Raw genomic sequence first — 20,855 nt, 5'->3', positions numbered from 1 at the left:
TTTGCACCAATTATTTCAATAAGGGCTTTGCGTGGTACATTTGGTTATCAATAAAACACATAGAAAACTAATTTTTTAGATAGACAGACATGATGAGATTTGAACTCATTTTCTCTAAATCGTTCTTATTTACCTTGATCCATTTAGATCAATGAGCGACATATGATAGTTGTAAGTTAGAAATACTCAAAGCACCTCTAGTTGAGGGATATGTATATTGGTAAAAGTAAAATATGTTTGATACTGTTGGGAGAATTATAAATAACCTAGGTAATTAGAATAAATGTTGAGAAATGTTAAGGATCCCACATTGATAAAAGAAGGGACCTAACAATGGTTTATAATAGACATGAGCTACTCCTCCCTGTTTCCTCCCGAATACAACAACTTAATTGAAACATTGTATAGCTCAAACCACTGTATAAATAAAGTAGGGAGGATAGAAAATATATTGTAAGTATTATATTTATTTAGATTAACTTTTAGATTTAGAAATTTTATACAAAATTAAGTAATTATAATGTAACCTCTCTTTCAAATACATTTTCTTCCTAATTTGATAACATCTCTCAGAACTCAAAATATTAAATTAAATACACCTCATATTTAATTATTAATAAATATTAAAGGTAAGAACATACACAAATTTAGTTAGTTGTGACGACCTCACATTCATAACAAGGAGGAGAGTGATGAGGACCTCATTTGAAGGAATATAAATTATTGTTGTTCCTAGGCTTTTTTTTTTTTTTAACTTTTTTCTCATGGAAATAAAAAGCAAGAAATATCTTAAATGCACTAAGACGATGATTGGCAAATTAAAAAATTGATTTTAAAAAAACTTAAAATCACTTTTTATTGATTTTTAAGGTATCACCTAGATGGCGATTTTAGAAAATTAATTATACTTAAATATATTTTCTCAAAATCACTTCTTCTATGATCATTCTCAAACACACCCTAAAGATGACTACATCGAAAGATTTACGAAGACTCAACTTATGGAGCTAGGCTTTGAAAATGTCACGAGGATGACATTTTTTAAGGTTAAAAAAAATGTTTAGGATACGGCTAGAGTTTTGGTGTCATGTACGTCTAGTTAAAATAAATTTATTGTGTTTGAAATGATTAGGCATAAATTTTGAAAAATTTATGGAACGAGACCGGCAATAATGTAGCTGCCCCAAATTATTGTTTGGGTGTTCGAAATATGTTTGTAACTTCTCTCTTGTAGAACAATGAAGTGAAACTACTAGTCACACTTTATTTTAGTCTTCTTTACCGAGGGAGAATTTGGTTTTGATTAAGGCTACCTTCATTATATATTTGAAATGCCAATATGAGCATAGTTCAATGGTAATTGGTATGTATTCAGTTTCTGGAGATCGGAGGTTGAACCTCACAAATCCCCAAATTATTATACTAAAAAAAATTATATATTTGAGATTTCTTCTAATTCTAACTAATTATGTAAAGTTATATTTGGATCCTTGAAACTATCATCAAATAGGAATCTTCTCCATTTCTAATTGATGTGAGGCAGACCACTGAAACTATCATCAAATAGTCATTCATTTCGATATAAATCATAGGGTGAAATGACAAATATTGACAACTTTTTGTCACACTCTTAATAATGAGTTGTTCTACTATCCCTATAATAAGGCACTAAAATCATTTATATATTGAATAGAAGCGAGTCATCAAGCGACATATATATCCAAATGATGATTATCTAACTTGCTTTATTTATTTACATAAAATTAAAACATCACTATTCATGTCGTTGAAATTGAAAAAAGAAAAAAAAAGGTAGATTTGTTGGGTTTGTAAAGAGTGCAAACAAAGTCTCATATTGGTTAGGGAAATGGGTGATCCATGATATATAAGGGAGGACAAATAGATGATATTAATTTAGTTCAATGACGTATCCTTTTAGATTTATAAATTAATCCAGAAAATATTCTTATTTACTTTTAATTTAAGTTTTAAGTCGAAATATTTTTTTGTGCGTGCAGAAATACACCATCCTTTTGTATACCTCTTTGAATCCAATTTTTAAAATTGGATTGCTAAATTTTATATAAAAAAAAAGAACAGAAATTCTTAATGAAATTAAGATTATTGTGTATATCAAATTAAAAGGAGTAACTGATCAATAATAATTTATAAATAAAGGAGGTTAAGAAGATTTAATTTTATGGTAAAAAATTCATTCAGCTCAGTTATTTCGCAAGAAGAAAACAAAGAAAATGCAGGATCCCTTGAATTTCAAGTATTCAGTTTCACCCCTGGGAGATATAGATTATAGTATTTGGTTACTGCTTTGTTTGAAGTGTCAAACAAATAATAAAAACATTCATTTGTTATTGTTGGGGACATAAGAGATACAATAACGAAATTAATATTGAAATGGACAACATTTGGAGGGTGAAATTTCCCTTTTACCCTCTTAGTTATTGCTTTGTTACATCAAGCTGATCTCAAGGCATTGTTGTAATATTCACAAAATTGTACTGAAAATAGAAATGACATTAATGATTCATTAATTAATATTTAACATTCCTTTCCCACGTGACAACAAATAATGGATGTACACGTGTTAATCCGTAATTGATGGTGACGGAGGTTCGGTGATAGACGACTTTGTAGATTAGAATAAATATGGTGTAAACATTATAAAACGTTATCTAAAATTTCCCATCTCATCCTAGTAATACGAAAGCTATTATACTTAAAAAAAAAAGAGCAAAAGCTAAATTAACTTATTTAGATTGAATTTAGTAAGTAATTTGTTAAAAGTTCGATCTATAATTTGATTCCATATAGTTCTATCTTTAATATCTTTTAAGTATTTTCAAAAGAGTTAGAGTCAATAACAAGAAGAGTTGTCTGCTTCCCTCCTCTCTTCCTCTCCGTGAAGGGTGTGTGGGTGTTTTCCCCTACCTTATTCCTATTCTTCTGTGGATGTAAGTAGCATGAATCAAAGTATAATAGAGACCTCTCTTGCTAAAGTAGAAGTGAGTTGATTTCTAGTGATGGTGGATGGTAGTCGAGTGTTACTTAAATTTTTAATGAAAATTTTAATGAAAGTATAAAATATGATTTCAAACTATGTACAATTTGAAAAAATAAAAAAATGATTTTATACTTCCATCATGGATTGAGGAGTATTTAAAAAGTATACAATTAAATATTTTAATTAAGTCATTATTTTGTTAGAAGAATGTGTTGGAGACTCATAAATTAAAAATCAAATAAGACTTATTTTAGAAGAAACAACCCAATTGTATCTATTGTGAATCTTCTCCAGTTGTATCTATTGTGAATCTTTTTGAACAAAGAATTTAAAAGATGAGAATTAGAACCTTCAACTTCAAGTTATACCACAAAATTTTTTAAACAGATTATTTTGGAATCATATGAATTATATTTCAAGGATGATAGGTGGGTGATGCAAGATAGAAATGCACTCGTTCCAATTTCAAGGTCAGAAAATCCCAATTCGAAGATAAGGTTTCCCATGGAGAAAAACTATGGTTAATTATTTTATTTAAAAACAAACAATGTATATTTAAATTTAGTAATTTATATTATTTATTATTTAAACAATTTCCCATTCCACATGGGGAATTGGGGATTGAGTGGAGATTTGGAGAGTTTGAAATATAGACAAGTAACAGGATCTGGCAAGGTGAGTGCCACATGACTAATACACCACAAACTTTGCCAAACATATTCTCACATCATGTCATACAAACATTTCTGCTTCACACAATTTTGTGGTCGATATGATCATAATTAGATTTAACACTTGACTCAATGGCCCACTTCACCAACTAATTTTAATCTCGGGCGTTTTATGAACAATGAGCAAGTGATTAACTTCAGGCTCAATCTTCCTACCATTATTTGATAACAAATCAGTTTCTCAACTCTGTGTTCTTCCTGATATACATATAGTATTGTACTAAAAAATAAACACACACACATATTACTTTCTAAGTTTTCAATATACATCCCCACCTTTTGGTCGGAAATATACGTCTCCAACTAGTTGAGCTAAAGAGAAGTGTATTCTATAGGCAAGTAGTTTATGTAGAATAAAGACCCACCCAACAGTTCTCAAACTCGAATTTTGAGGTTGGCCCATAAAATGGCGTCAAAGGGTCATTATCTCATTGTCCATCTTAATGAACATAACTTGGGCAAATCCTCTCACAGCTTTAATCACACCATTCCATATCTAACCATGTCTTATTTTCTGTAGTGCAAGGTCATTTGGCTTTCCCCAAAAGTCATACAAAATAGCACTAAGCTATAGTTCTCCATTTCTTGTCACAATATCAAGAAAGATGCTGAATGAAGATTAACAATGGCAACAGAAGTGGCAAAGAGAAACTGAAAATTGGTTCCATTAAGATTTAACTAAATGGAAACTAACCATAAATTGACGACATTCTTCATTCTTGCATATGCAGTAAGAAGCTAAAGCATGAAGCATCAACCAACTCAAAGAACCAGAATGAGCTCTTGCAAAAGCACGATCAGATCACCGTTGAATTAGACCAATCAATCATGCAGAGTTCCCAAAATGTCTTCGTCTCTAAACAAATGGAATCTGCAGAGAAATCACACCAAAGAAAACCAAACAAAAACATGAGATTTAAATCCTATTGTAGTCCTAAAACTACCCCATCTGTCTTTTTTCGTCTTTAAATTATCACATATTTTATTTTAATTCCTTAACTTTGTTTTAGTTCCGGTTTTAATCTCTCAAAATTTGTTTTAAATGTGTAGTTAACAATAGTTTAAATCCATCTAGAATTGCAAAATGTGACCTCAAACACTCATTCATATCAACACCTATTAATAAAGTAATGAACCAAAGATGAAAATAAAACAAGCATAAGAAATGAAATCAGATAAGAGACAATTATATCTGGTAACACAGAAGAAAACGAAGCTAAAATTGTTAGGAGCATACTCTTTCTCCCCAAGCTTAACCGGCGTGCCTCCGTAATCAGGCAAAAGAACGGTGTCACCTTCTTTCACAGAGACCGGAACCAGATTCCCGCTTCTATCTCGTGCACCAGGACCCACCGCAACCACCTTGCCGGAGTTCAACTATCGGATCGAAGCAAACACCGATCAATCACAACCGCAAATGAAATCGAAGCAAAGAAATGGAAATGGAATTAGAGAGAGAGAGAAAGTGGTAAATGCGAATACCTTGGTGGAGCTCTCGGGGAGAAGAATGCCGGCGGTGGTTTTGGAAGGAGGCACGATTTTCTCGATCAAGACACGATTGAGTAATGGAATTAAGCGCTTCGCCATAGGTGTCTGCGTCAATTGATAGCGCAACGTCTGTGGTCGAAGAATTAGGGTTTTGACTTCAGTGCGAGTTTGGGGAAGAACAAATTGGTGTCGGGTTCTGGGTGGGCGTAGAAGGTTCTGGGACATTAGGGTTTTAAGAGTTTTGATGTTCTAGGGTTTTAGACCTTCCCTATAGTGCATTAGCGGCCCATTGGGCCAATTTGGTAGTTTTCTTAAAGGCCCATTGACATGTCCTTGTTTTTTTTTTGATAAATTGTCCATTTTTGTTAATATTTATAAATATAGATTTTGAGATTTGACCTAAGAATTTTTGTCCCAAATTATCCTCAATGAATACTATTTTATGACATTTATTATACATTTTTAAAATATATTTTTTCTAAATGAATTAATTACCATTTAACGTAATAATTTTATTTACTATTAAATGTATATATTTTAATAAATTATTCAACAAATATAAAAAGTTTTAAATTTCATTATTCTTGTTACTTTGGATTTTAATTACCAAAATTCTCCGAACTACTCAGCGTATTTTATTTCTATTTTTCACTAAAAGTTCACAACCTTCACGCAATGGTCGACAGTTTATGTTCTCAATCATTTTGATGACTTTATTTCACTATTTTAACCGCTATTTCTAGTTTTCGAATAACTCATCCATTTTCTGATATGATGAAACCCTAGGAGCAACATAACACATTTTTAAAACCAATAAGGTAAGGGAGATTGAAAACCCACTAACTACAGCTACAATTGGTATCTTTTGTACCAAAACCCAAATCGGCCTCTAAAGACGTTGCAATGAATACATAAAAAAAGAAACTCTAGTTTTTAGTCGAATCTAGACCTTTATTGTATGGATTTGCAGATAATAAATCTGTATATGCTGCATATACTACATTTCTAGTAAGTATATATTGGGTAAATGCATCATATACACTTAGAAATAATATTTCAATTATATTGTTTTATATGAAGTTACTTACAAGGAGTATATCTTCGATATATGTTATGTTTATGCAAGGATATGCACAACAGTGTATTTCCGATTACAGCTCGAACTCGGCCCCCGGACCGATCTGAATACTTGGGCGGACCTGCACAAAAAGGTGAGCACTCCGACGATCAAGTCAGTACAGATCGGACTCTTAGTTTTGTTCGAGGTCAGAAATCATCGTACCTGATCGTGGAGTGAGGTCCTCTACTTATGGGTGGTAGTCCCGCCAATCTCGCGACGGTTACACCCGGTAATCTCGGGACCGTCGGTTACACCCGGTAATCTCGGGACCGTCGGTTACACCCGGTAATTTCGGGATCGTCGGTTACACCCGATAATCACGCCGCTGACAGCAGCTCACATCGGCCCCTACCGAGCTTCTCGGTAGGTCGGACCTTGGCCAGGTTCACCTCGGCCCTCATACTTGGCATCCATCAACGCTAACGGTGGTGATCTCGGCCGTCCGAGCTGGGCATGACTCATAACTCATCTTGGAGAACCAATAGGGGTCCTCCACGTGTCCAGGGTATTCTTTCCCCAAACATTGGCCCCCTCTCTGTCTGGTCCGATCTCGACCTGGCAGAGAAGTTCATTCGACTTGCTTTGGACGCGTGGCGATTTCCTATTCGTGGGAAAATATAACCGTTCCGGTAGATTTATCGTCGGAATATTCAAATATTCCGACGCTTCGGATCTTAGGGAGGATCCTAGCCGCTCGTTTGACTACACGTGTACGGTGGGAAAATTTTTCCGACGAGCTATAAATACCCCCAATCCTTCAGGTCATACCTTACGTTCCCTGAATTCTTGGAGTTCGATCTGAAGGTAGCTCGAACCCTTGGTAGGTCGGTCTCTTCCCTCTTTCTCTTTCGAACGTAGTTGCCATGTCGTCCTCTTTTAGCAGCAACTTAGGATCCGATGAGGATTTGGCTCGTAGGTTAGAGTCTGACTTGGAAGGTCCGAGGCCGAACGCGGGCGTTGTAGTGTCTGGCCATTCTGCCCTGATATTCCACCAGGCGTAGCTGGGCCATTGCTCTTCTTTCTTCCAGCAAGTCGAGGTTGAGGAGCAGCTCTTCCTCATTTGCTGTAGGCTCGTAATGCTCTACTCTGTCAGATGGCATGCCGATCTCAACCGGGACTACAGCTTCGGAGCCGAAGGCTAGGGAGAACGGGGTCTCACCTGTCGATTCTCTTTAGGTGGTCCGGTACGACCATAGAACCTCTGGTAGCTCCTCGGCCCACCTGCCTTTCTTGGAGTCCAGTCTAAGTTTGATGCCTCGCTTGATGATCTTGTTGACTGCCTCCACCTGCCCATTTGCTTGCGGATGTGCGGGGGACGAGCTAAGGTGACTTATGCCAAGCTTGCTGCAAAAGTCTTTGAACTTGGCGTTGTCAAACTGCCTCCCATTGTCCGTCACAATGGCCTGCGGTATACCAAAGCGACATATGATATTTGTCCATACGAAGGACGTGACTCTGGATTCCGTTATGTGGGAGAGCGCCTCGGCCTCGGCCCACTTTGTGAAGTAATCCACAGCAACCACAGTGAACTTGGTCTGGCCCTTGCCCAAAGGGAAATGACCAATGATATCCACCCCCCACTGCGCGAATGGCCACGGGGCCGAGATGGGGGTGAGCAGCTCGGGAGGTTGGTGGATTATGGTTCCGTAGCGTTGGCAATTGTCGCAAGTTCTAACGAATTTCTTGGCATCCTGGCTGAGGGTCGGCCAATAATATCCTTGTCGGATCACTTTGGCTGACAGCGACCGGGCGCCTGAGTGATTGCCGCACACTCCTTTGTGGATTTCTCTGAGGACGTACATGCCCTCTTCAGGGGTTAGGCATCTCAATAAAGGCAGGGAAAAGCCGCGTCGGTACAACACTCCACCTCGGACCACGAACCGAGCTGCTCGCCTTGCCAACTTTCTGCGCTCCTTGGGGTCTTGTGGTGAGTTGCCCCTAATGAAGTCCGCAATCGGGTCCATCCATGAGGACTCTGGAGCGCCGATCTCCATCAGATCTGGTTCTGAGATCGAGGGATTATCTAAGATCTCGACGGGGACCGACCTGGCCAGGTCGGTCTCGTACGCCGATGCTAACTTGGCTAAGGCGTCAGCATTAGAATTTTCTGCTCGGGGAACCCGGCGTACTTCGTAAGTTCGAAATTGGGCGAGGTACGATCTAACCTTACCCAAATACCTCTCCATTCGAGAGTCTTTGGCTTGGTACTCTTCCTTGATCTGGTTCACAACCAGCTGGGAGTCGCTGAAGACCTTAACACAAGAGGCCCCCAATGCTCTAGCGATCCGCAGGCCGACAATAAATGTTTCATACTCAGCCTCGTTGTTAGAAGTCCGGAAGCCGAACTGCAAGGCATACTCAAATCGCTCGCCTCCTGGTCCGAGCAAGAGGACCCCGGCCCCGCACCCCTTCTCATTGGAGGATCCGTCGACATAGACTGTCCACGGTAGGTCGGACTCGCTCAGCTCGGAAGCTGGTGTGAGCTCGGTTATAAAATCTGCCACTGCTTGTCCTTTCAACGCAGTTCTGGGTTCGAACTGGATGTCGTACTCACTTAACTCCATTGCCCACTTCATCAGGCGTCCAGAAGCTTCTGGCTTATGGAAGATGTTTTTTAGAGGCAGGTTAGTGAGCACTACCACAGTATGGGCTTGGAAGTATGGTCTAAGCCGCCGGGCCGAGGTGACTAGAGCAAGAGCCAACTTTTCCATTTGAGGGTATCTGGTCTCGGCTTCGGTCATAGCCTTGCTTGTGTAGTAGACCGGGTTTTGCCGCGCTTCCTCTTGCCTAATTAGGGCCGAGCTGACGGCGCTGTCAGACACTGCCAAGTACAACTGGAGCTTGTCCCCCGGTATGGGCTTGGCGAGCAAAGGTGCCGAGCCGAGGTAGCTTTTCAACTGCTGAAATGCTTGCTCGCACTCCGTTGTCCATTCAAACGGCCCTTTCCTCCGTAGGACTTTGAAGAAAGGAAGACACTTATCTGTCGATCTGGAAACAAACCGGTTCAGGGCCGCAATCCTGCCATTGAGGCACTGAAGCTGTTTCAGCGTCTTAGGTGCCTCCATCTCGAGCATGGCTTTAATCTTTTCGGGGTGGGCCTCGATTCCCCGGTTGTTCACCATGAAGCCAAGGAATTTTCCCGAAGAGACTCCAAAGGCACATTTAGCTAGGTTGAGCTTCATTTGATATGTCCTCAGAACCTCGAAGGCTTCGGTCAGATCGGAGAGATGCGACTTAGACTGCTTACTCTTGACAAGCATGTCGTCCACATACACTTCCATATTCCGACCGATCTGCTTGGCGAACATTTTGTTCACCATTCTCTGGTAGGTCGCTCCTGCGTTCTTTAAACCGAAGGGCATGACATTGTAACAGTACAGACCTTGGTCTGTTATGAATGCGGTATGACCTTGATCTGGGACATGCATCTTGATTTGGTTGTACCCAAAGTAGGCGTCCATGAAGGTGAGTAGTTCGTGCCCGGCTGTGGCGTCCACGAGCTGATCAATCCTCGGCAGTGGGAAGCAATCTTTTGGGCATGCCTTATTTAAGTTCGTAAAATCTACGCACATTCTCCACTTTCCGTTAGATTTTTTAACTAATACAACATTGGAGAGCCACTCGGGATACGAAATTTCTCTTATGTATTTAGCTTTCAAAAGTTTGCTAACTTCCTCAACAATTACATCACTCCGCTCCTTGTTTATAGGTCTTCTTTTTTGCTTTACAGGTCGGAATGACGGATCTATGCTGAGGCGATGCGTCATAATCTTCGGGTCAATGACAGGCATGTCCTCATGGGACCACGCAAAGACATCCGAGTTGGACATGAGGAAGTGGATTAGCTCCTCTCTGTCGGTGGCCCCCAGCTTGGTTCCTATGCTCACTTGCTTCTCGGGACTAAGCAGAGGAACAAGCTCGAGCTCCTCAGTGGGTGCGGCAAACTCCCTCCTCGGCAGGTCGGCCTCGAACTCGAGCGTCCCATCCCTACTGGTGAGAGTTTCAAGGGCGCAGACCGATGTACCTTTGAGTGCGGAGGCATAGCACTCCCTTGAAGCGGTCTGTTCTCCTCGGACCGTGCCCACGCCATTGGGGGTGGAATACTTCAAAACTTGATGAAGTGTCGAGGGAATGGCCCGAAATGAATGGATGATGGGCCTTCTAAAGATGGCGTTATAGGCCGATCTCCCGTCAATCACCACGAACTCGGCCATTTGGGTGACCCGAGTTTGGTCCTGCCCAAGCGTGACCGGCAAGTCGATGCAACCCTCTGGGACGACTGATTCTCCGGAGAACCCAACCAGCGGTGTTGGGCTTTTCTTCAATTGCGACCTCGTCCATCCCAGGGCGAGGTAGGTCGGTAAGGATAGGATGTTAGCAGACGCGCCTCCGTCTACCAGCACCCTCCTGACCACCACATGATCAATCAAGGGAGCGATCACAAGTGCATCATTGTGGGGCAGGTGAACCTCCTCCAAGTCTGCACCGTCGAAGGTGATTGAGCAGGTCGGCCTCTGCTCCCTGATGATACACACCTCGCGCCTGGCTGCACAAGCTAACTTCTTTCTTTTATGTCCGGACTGACCCCCGCTTGGTCCTCCGAAAATGGTATTGATGACCGCAGGTCGGTCAGTGCGCCGGGGCGGCGTCCTTGAACGCTTCCGCTCTTCCTTTTTTTCTGCCGAGCTGGTCCTGGGTTTTCCCACAAATTTCTTGAAGTAGCCATCCTGAATTAGATCTTCAATTTGACGCTTCAACTCCCAGCAGTCCGACGTGTTATGGCCGTGCTCCCGATCGAAGCGGCAATATTTGTCCTTGCTGCGTCTCTCCGGGGCTCTCCGAAGCTTCTCAGGACGTTTGAGTAGTTTTTCCATTCCAGACTCCTCGATGTTCGTTAGGATCTCGGAAATTGGAATCGTGGTCGGGGTGAAGCGTTCGTAAGGTCGGCTCCTGGTAGGTCCGTTCTCCGCCCTCCGATACTCAGCCCGGCCGCTGGAAAAGGATCCCTTGTCCTTGGACTTGGGATCTGTCTTTTCTATATCTTTTCCACTTCTGCCTCGGCCGATTTTTCGTTCTGGTCGGCCGGTTTTGGTTCGAAGGAGCTCCTGTCCATCGATGACTTTCTTCGCTTTCTGAAGCACCTCGGCGAAGGTTGCCGGGGCCTCCTCTCCGAGTTTCACCGTGAGGGCCTCGTCGGCTAGACCGGTGAGAAAATAGCACATGGTCGAGTCGTCGGAGCAGTGTGCGACCTTCAACTGCTCCTCCTGGAATCTGGTGACATATTCTCGCAGCGTCTCACCCTCCTTCTGTCTGATGGTGGCGAGATGGGTCGCTGTCTTTTTGTCATAATGCCGAGAAGAGAACTGGGCGAGGAACTCCCTTCTCAGCTGAGAGTAGGTCGAGATCGACCTGGCTGGCAGTCTCCGATACCACAATCGCGCGCTGCCAGTAAGCGCGATCTGAAAGGCGCGGCATTTGATTGCGTCTGATGCCGCTTGGAAGTCCATGAGGCCTTCAAAGACCTCAACATAATCCTTGGGGTCTTTCGACCCATCATAAGGTTTCACAGTAGGAGCTTTGAACTTCGGAGGGATTGGTGCTTCCAAAACGTCCGAGGTGAAGGGCGATTCTCCCAAGTCGCCATCGTTCAGTGGACCTTCTTTCTGCTCACATTTAGCCTTTAAGGCCTCCACCTGAGCGTCGAGCTGGCCCCTCAGCTGGTCGAACTCCTCCCTGGTAATCATTCCTGCAGGAGTTACTGGGTTACGAGAGGATTCAGCCTGCTGGTTGGAGCTCCGGTGTGAGCAGGATGGTGACTGTCCTTTTCGGAGGGATGAGTCTCTCTTTCTGTTGAGGTGCTCACGAAGGTCTCCTCTCTGGCGAGTGTGCCCCTCGCTCTCGTTGTCCTCGGGATGTTCCTCCTCGGCTGGGCCGAGGTGGGAACCCCTTTGCTCCCGTATGTCAACGCGCGTCACTCGATTTTCAGATCGGGACCCTGCGCCTGCGGCTAGTATCATTTCGTTATACATTTCCTCCATGGACCGCATTTGCGTGCACATTGCCTCCATTTCTCTCTGGAGTGCATCAAAGTCCTCACTCGCTGGAGCCGGGGCTGGACCCCGGGCGCCCTTCTTAGAGGTCCCACCTCGGCCACGGGTGGCCTTGGATGTCCTCGGGTGCGCAGGTGGTAGAACATGAGCGGTGATTCGTGCCGACCTGCGGAGGGGTTCTGTTGCCGGGCCGCTGTGGCCTTGCCCTTCTACCACCGCCGCTCCGACCTCCCTCTGGTGGGCATCGCTGGCGGTTAGAGTCCTCCGATCCGCCGTATTGGTCGAGTTTGCTGGTTGAACCATTTTCGCTTGCGTATTGGTTTAAAAGGATTGGGATGACTTAGATTGTCGTTCCCACAGACGGCGCCAAATGTTTATGCAAGGATATGCACAACAGTGTATTTCCGATTACAGCTCGAACTCGGCCCCCGGACCGATCTGAATACTTGGGCGGACCTGCACAAAAAGGTGAGCACTCCGACGATCAAGTCAGTACAGGTCGGACTCTTAGTTTTGTTCGAGGTCAGAAATCATCGTACCTGATCGTGGAGTGAGGTCCTCTACTTATGAGTGGTAGTCCCGCCAATCTCGCGACGGTTACACCCGGTAATCTCGGGACCGTCGGTTACACCCGATAATCTCGGGACCGTCGGTTACACCCGATAATCACGCCGCTGACAGCAGCTCACATCGGCCCCTACCGAGCTTCTCGGTAGGTCGGACCTTGGCCAGGTTCACCTCGGCCCTCATACTTGGCATCGATCAACGCTAACGGTGGTGATCTCGGCCGTCCGAGCTGGGCATGACTCATAAGTCATCTTGGAGAACCAATAGGGGTCCTCCACGTGTCCAGGGTATTCTTTCCCCAAACATGTTACATAAACTTTGTACTATTAAATCATACTTCAATATTGTTTTGTGGAAAACTTATGGGTGTTTGGTTCATTGTTTTGCCATGATTTATTAAGTCTGGGTTTGTTAAGTGTGTTTGGTTGGTGTTAAGTCTGAGTCTGTTAAGTTTGCGTTTTGTATTTTGTTAAACTGATTTTATTAAACTTGTGTTCGGTTAGTTGAGTTTTAATTTTCTTTCAAAAAAATATAATTTATAAACTAATTAAAATAATTTAAATGTAATTTAAATTATTTTACAAAAGTCAATTTGGAAATAATATTTTAAGGAATATACTTGAGGTATTGGAAATATTATTTTAAGCCACCCAAGGTGGATTCAAATCACATGGAACGCAACTCCACAAAGCAATAACTCATTGCGTATGCAACGGGTCTGGGGATAGTATGCATACCCCAGGGGCACAAAGACTAAAGGGTCGCCGACTCCTCAGTTATAAAATATATATATATATATATATATATATATATATATATAATATTTTTAATACATTTGTCCATTCAATTTTTTTCCAATAATTAATTTTTAAAATAAATATTCAATTACCTATGAAAATACTTTTCAAATATTTATCAAATCTAAACAAGAGTATACAAATTCATTCAACATAAATTTGATCGTAGAGAAAATTTTATCAAACAATTTATTTAATTTTTTACTATTTACTTATCTTAAGTAAATTTGATTACTTAATTATTCTCAAAAAATTGATTATTTAATTATCATCTCCATTTCTATTAAATTTTACTTATTTTTATTTAACAATTATATTTTATTACCAATTTAAAACCTTTTAATTAATAATACTTGCTTAAAAACTATTAACTTGATATACAATTAAAATAAATAATTATACAAAATTATAATGTCTTTTACAAATGTGATATAGTGATAATAAAAAGTAAATAAAATGATAGAAACAAAATGAACCACTATATAAAATGAAAAAAAAAAAGCTAGAAATAGATACCAAGAACAAAAAAAAAAGATTTTTCTTGGATCATTTGAAAAAAACTAGAGGAAAAATTGTCGAAATTAATTTTAATTAAATTGATTTCATGATTTATAATTAATGAAATATATCTAATTAAAAAAATTAATGTATTTTAGAAGAGAGAATAAAGATAAAATATACATTGTAGCAATTTGGAGAGTAGAGATAAATTATTGTAGTATTTAGTGTAGCAAATCTGGAGTGGAATAGTATTTACTGTAGCAAACTAGGGTTTATAAAACTGTGAAAAAAAAATGAGTTTGTCTTAACAAACCCTACTCCCCATTTTGAAAACGAGGAACCAAACACCTTTTAAATATTTAATTAATTATCTTAAATTCTAAATTTACATTCACCATTATAAACTAGACAGATGGATAATATTATTCATATGTTATACGGAGAAAGAAGACATAATTTGAAAATTGAAGACTTTAAATGATAGTATCGTTTGACTGTATCTTACCAATCATATGATAGAATTTTAGGTCGAAGTTCAGCATAGTGGTTTTAGCCAAAATCAAAACAATATCGGGCACTCGTAGAGAAATGAAAAATATTATACCTGAAATTGAAATTTAAAAATTGATTAAAATTGAGAAATATGAATTTGAACCAAATTACAATATCTAAAAAATAAAAGGGATCCAATAATAAGATGGATTTAAATTTGAAATAAAGAGGAGTTCCCTTTCCTATTAGAACTAAGAAATCACACTCCATATTCCTTTAAATACATCCATTATTTCACCTTTCAATAACACTCAAATTAAATACTTACTTTTCTCCGATCTCCCTCTACACTCTGACTCCGCCGTCGGCTTCCACACCCGCTGCAGCCACCGCCACAAGCCAGCTGCCTTCTTCTTTTCTTTCAGTTTCCTCGGTCGAATATGGGTATACTTTATCTCCTGGGTTTCCATTATTATTTTTATTACTTTTTTTTATTTAATATTCCATTTGTAGTGGTTCTATTGTGTGTTTTTGGGTTAAACGAAAATTTATTTCTGATCTTTGGGGTTTCATTTTGCAGACATGATGCCATTAGGTCCCACCGTTTGTGTTTCATTAGGGACTTGGACTCGAGTTATGCTTTTGGGTGAAGGATCTCAGGGCAAAGTGTTCTTAGCTAAGCCAACCATGGGACCTATTTACTATGTTGCTGTCAAAGCCGCTTTCATAACAAAATCTTCTTCTCTCATCATCGAAAAAGATATTCTACAACACTTTGTCGGATGCTCAGAAATTATTCAATGTATTGGAGATGAGATAACCCTCGAAGAGTCTTCTCTTTGTTACAATCTGATATTGGAATACGCTGCTGGAGGTACCTTAGAGAACTTGATCAAAAAACAAAAGATGTTGCCAGAAAACGAGGTGAAGGAATATCTTAAAATGATATTGAGAGGGTTGTCTTGTATTCATGATAAAGGGTTTGTGCATGGCGATCTTAAACCAACTAACATTCTTGCATTCCCTCAAAGTGATGGTAAGATGAAGTTAAAGATAGCTGATTTTGGACTTTCCAAGAGATGTGTCCACCAAGATCATGAAGTGGTACTAGATACTGTTACACCAACTTCCAAGCCGAAGTTTAAAGGAACGCCCATATACATGTCACCAGAATCAGTTGCTTTTGGTAGTATTAGCCCTCCATGTGATATTTGGTCTTTGGGTTGTATTCTAGTTGAAATGATTACAGGAAAGGAAGTATGGGAGAGTTGCGAAACTAGTGGTCAGTTCATTAAAAAGCTCGTATATGAGATGGAATTACCAGCTGATATACCAGAAGAATTATCTAGAGAAGGAAGAGATTTTCTTGCAAGCTGCTTTGATCATGACCCTAAACGAAGATGGACGGCTCATATGTTACTCCAACATCCTTATCTTACACAAGAAAATTAATTTACCTTATCAACTTAATTTTCAACCTTTGATGATTGTCTAGAGTTTAATGCTCTAAATTTAGGTGACGGTGCTTTTTTATATTCATGGTTTAAACATGTAATCAAGTTTCTAAATATCCAATATCAAAGTAATGACTAAATTTAAGTTTTTGGATACAACTTGTACGTTTAAATTAATTAGTGACGAATACTGTTTAAATTTAAAGTATAATCGCAAAGTTTGGATCACAATCAACATAATTGACATATTTTTTTTTTCGGTAATATGTGACAGTGAACTTTGCTGGACCTTAACTGAAGAATCATTTTCTTGATAATTTATTTAGATTGATTTATTATTTCTTTAAGATTTTTTCTAAATAAAATTGAGCTATTTTACCTCTATGCTACTCGCTCAAAGTAGCTCACTAATTTTTTTAATTTAATATTATTACATTTTATAATAAAATATAAAAAATATCGGAATCTCCCATTTTTTTCAACAGTGACTGCAAATATTTTTAAATATTTAAGGTTCATATCACTCTGTGAGTGCTGAAAAAAAAGATTAATTTTGTCAAACTTATTATTTTATAACCCAATAATATTCTATTTGATGATTTATGTTTTAGTAAATATTATATTCATAAATTTTTATTTTTATTTAGATATGATATTTAAACAGATATAATATTTGGATCCAAATAAATCCAAATGACTTTAATTATAGTGGAAAAATGAAGGTATCGACCTTTTTATTTGATAATAATAATAAAAATGAGACCAAATATTCATCTGCCATTTTTAATAAACAAATATATAGATTTATGTAAATATAGAGCTTGTAGCTAAGAAAAATTTAAATACATCATATAATTGATAAATGTATGGAATGTAAAAGACTTGAATATGATAGATTTTGTCATTTCTTTGAAGATCTTGCATTTAATTATAATTAATTACAAAATATCAAATTATAAAGAGTTTTAATTATAACTTTTCAATTCGCTGCCCTATAAAGATAAGTCTTTTTCCACAATTTTTCTCATCTAACTACTTGAAGCTCCATTTGTTCTCTGTATTAGTCTCCCATTTTTCATTTTATTGAAGTCAAATATTAATATTTGTCTAACAATTATCAAGTGAGAGGTAAATCAATTTTTTCTCATACTATTGTTATTTTTTCCTTATTTTGATTTTTTTAAAACTATTGTTATTTTCTTCTTATTTGGATTCTTTTAATTATTTTAAAATACTTGCGTATTCATTGGATTTGCCACTAAGTTCAATTTTATAAGAAAATTAGAGTGTTTATTTTAGTGTTTATTGTCCCTTTTTTGATAATTAGGAGTTGGAATTTTGCTCCCTCGACAAAATTAGAGTTTTTAATTAAATTATAATATTCTATTTCGTAAATTTAAGTTTGTTAAGTTATTATTTGTGTTACACTGCTTTTAATAAGTTATTTTATGAGAACGTAATTAAGTTTTATATTAATATTTATTTAATTATAAAATAATTCCTCAAAAAAAAATTATAAATCGAATAAATTAGAGAAAAATACTATGTCCAAATGAACGTAGTAATAAAACTAGTCATTTAGGGCTTGAAAATGTTCCTTTTTCTTGTTTCTTATTTCCAAACTCATAGTGTGTTTGGTAATTGTTCTGATTTTTTATTTTGATTTGTCGAAAAAATTTCTAAAATTGTGTAGATGTTTTGACAATAATAAAATAAGTTTCTTATTTTTTGTTCTAATTTCAGTTGTTTCAAAAAACATAGAATAAAATAGTTATGGTATCATTTTTACTTATAAAATGTATAATAAATTCCAAATTACAACATAAAAAATGTGATTTAATTTGAAGTTTTAATTTTCATACAGAACTTCTATTTGGTTTAAGTTTTAAAATTTTAGAGAATAAAGAAACAAACACTAGTTACAAAAACATGGTTCAGTTTTTTCTTCTTTTTCAATGAACAATTACAAAAAGTCGTTATGCTTTTATTATTGAAAAAAAACATGATAAATAATGAATATTATTAAAGGAACCCTTAGTTTACCAAAGCGAGCGTAGCTCGGTAATTGAGGTTGATCGACCCTTAATTTATTTCCATCCATAATCACAAGAGTCAACACACGGCAACATACAATGCAATCTACTACTTAAAATGAAATCTATACGTATGCATAATCTAAATGGCAAGTTCAGTACTTTTTGCTGCTCATCTGCAACCCAAATTGCATGTAAATTTACTTCACACTGATCATTCAAAATCCAGCATTCAATAGAGCTACCATGGACTTTCTGTCGGCAACATCACTAGTTTTAGTGGCAGTCGCTCTTCTTTCCCATCAACTCCCTCTCATCAGTAAGAAGCTTTCTCGAATACAACACTAGTCATTTTAATTTTCATCTTACCAATAAAAAACACCCTTAATTTACGTTGGCAGGTGGTTTGGGCGGCATCGGAGTGAACTATGGACTTAACGGCGACAATCTGCCACAACCAAGTGATGTGATAAACCTGTATGGACGGTGCGGGATCGATATCGTGCGGATATTTGAGCCGAACCACGGTGTTTTGGATGCGTTGCATGGCAAACCAAATGCTTTGTGGTTGGGAACCAGAAATGAAGATATACACAGCTTCGCCACTGACCAAATGGCGGCCAATGCTTGGGTTAATGCTCACGTGCTTCCTTATTATGCAGATGTTAATATCGAATACATCACCGTTGGCAATGAAGTCGTCCCTGCTGACCCAGCTACACCTTTTGTTGCCAATGCAATTAGAAATATAATGCAAGCGCTCGTCACTGCCGGCATAAAAAAGGACATCAAGGTGATATTTTAAATTAAAGTTTAAATTATAAATTTGGTCACTAAACTACCATATTACTATAAATTTAGTCTACGTAATTTTAAAAGTTTCAATTTGATCTTCTATTATTTCGATTTAAGTTGCCATTTAGTTGATATAGTTTTAAATGAGCTAATTTAGTCTCTTAGTTACACACCAGTAAGTTTCTTTTATGGTGTGGCGTGTAATTTCATTAGTTTCACTTTTACTATATTAATAAAAAATGGATATATTATGTAATAAAAAAAATGGATATATTAAAAACTCTGAAACATCACATTGGAAAATAGGGAATCAGGGTGTAGCAAATTTTGTTTTTTTTTTTTGTTTCTTTTTCTCGATTTAGTTGTAGTTTTAAAAATTTCAGTTTAATCTTTACCATTTGAATTAATTAATTTTAGGTTAGTAAATATAATTTTAAAATTGGTCAATATAATTTGGGTTTTACTCAATTAAATTTTTGTGCTTTTAATTTATATTCAATTTAATCTCTTTATATTTATTTTATCTTTATTCTTAAATTATAAATTTCCCTCACCATAGGTAACCACGGTGGTCCACATGGGCGCCATGGGAGTCTCATACCCTCCATCCGCTGGAGTATTCACTGTCGCAGCTGCGGGACCTCTGAGCGACATCGCAAAGGTGGTGGGCTCGAGCGGTACACCACTATTGCTGAACGTGTACCCATATTTCGCGTATGCATCAAGCCCACAACAAATTCCACTAAATTATGCTCTCTTTACTTCCACGACACCGGGAGTGGTGGATGGAAATCTGAACTACTACAATCTGTTTGATGCCATGGTGGATTCTTTCTATGCGGCACTAGAGAAGATTGACGCTGCCAATGTCAGACTAGAGATTTCAGAGACTGGGTGGCCGACCAAAGGGAATGAGCCATTCACCAGCGTTGAGAATGCAGTGACGTATAACAAAAATTTTATGAACCATGTGGCGAGTGGAGCAGGAACTCCGAGGAGGCCAAATGTGAAATACAATGGGATTTTGTTTGAGATGTTCAATGAGGATCTTAAGGCAGCTGGAGTTGAGCAGAATTTTGGGTTTTTTTATCCGAATATGCAGCCAGTTTATCCATTTTGGAATTGCTAGTGAAGAAAAAAAAATAATAAATAAATAAATATGTCTCAGTCAAAATGTTACTTGCATTCAAATGTTGCAACTCATTAGATTTGTTGCTCTAAAATTTTCAATTGCATCCATTATATGTAAATTTTAAAAATTTTTAAAATTGTTGACACCATCGTGGGAATTTAAATCAAACTTGCGACTTTAAAGAAATGATTTATTATTATTATTATTATTATTATTATTATTATTATTATTATTATTACCACTACTTTGAGAACAACTACTTATGGGATAGGAATTCAAACTCTAATCGACAAATGATATATACATACTACTTTGAGAACAACTACTTATGGGATAGGAATTCAAACTCTAATCGACAAATGATATATACAGCTATGTTTAGATAGACTTAGAAAAGAAATGATGTGGTTTTGTAGCATGCTTAGATTGCTAGAAAATGAAAATTGATGCAAAAATAAAATTATTTTTTTTAAACAACAAATATCAATTATAACAAGTCTTATTTAAAGGCTAAAAAGAATAGATTTGCATACTTAGTTGAGAGTTATTTATGATGAAAAATATATGATCATGCATCTATCTTAGCAAAAGTGTGCATGTTTTGTGATTAAGGACTTGGGCATTTAGTTATAGGTAATGAGGACTAATCTGTGTAATATGTTTATTTTATAAGGAA

General features: G+C 37.9%; 2 protein-coding genes and 1 pseudogene across 2 annotated transcripts; 2 read left to right on the top strand and 1 right to left on the bottom strand.

The window, feature by feature from the left end:
• Positions 1-4,243: 4,243 nt before the first annotated feature.
• Positions 4,244-5,462, bottom strand: LOC111020078 (10 kDa chaperonin, mitochondrial). Its single transcript, XM_022296641.2, has 3 exons — positions 5,233-5,462; positions 4,988-5,127; positions 4,244-4,621 (listed from the first exon to the last, which is right to left on the bottom strand). The coding sequence occupies exons 1-3, from the start codon at positions 5,335-5,337 to the stop codon at positions 4,573-4,575; spliced, it is 294 nt and encodes a 97-aa protein (XP_022152333.1). The 5' UTR covers positions 5,338-5,462; the 3' UTR covers positions 4,244-4,572.
• A 9,743-nt stretch (positions 5,463-15,205) lies between these two features.
• On the top strand, positions 15,206-16,217 carry LOC111020049 (mitogen-activated protein kinase kinase kinase 20-like). The gene is made up of 2 exons (XM_022296609.2): positions 15,206-15,209; positions 15,346-16,217. Exons 1-2 carry the CDS (start codon positions 15,206-15,208, stop codon positions 16,215-16,217), a joined length of 876 nt encoding a protein of 291 aa, XP_022152301.2.
• Positions 16,218-18,498: 2,281 nt separating this feature from the next.
• LOC111020050 (glucan endo-1,3-beta-glucosidase pseudogene) lies at positions 18,499-20,176 on the top strand (annotated as a pseudogene).
• The last annotated feature ends 679 nt before the right edge of the window (positions 20,177-20,855 follow it).

Source organism: Momordica charantia, assembly GCF_013281855.1.
Source record: "Momordica charantia cultivar OHB3-1 chromosome 4 unlocalized genomic scaffold, Mcharantia_2.0 BLBB01000004.1, whole genome shotgun sequence".
Classification (NCBI taxonomy): Eukaryota; Viridiplantae; Streptophyta; class Magnoliopsida; order Cucurbitales; family Cucurbitaceae; genus Momordica; species Momordica charantia.
The sequence above is the reverse complement of the archived record's forward strand: the minus strand, read 5'-3'. Positions and strand labels throughout refer to the sequence as shown.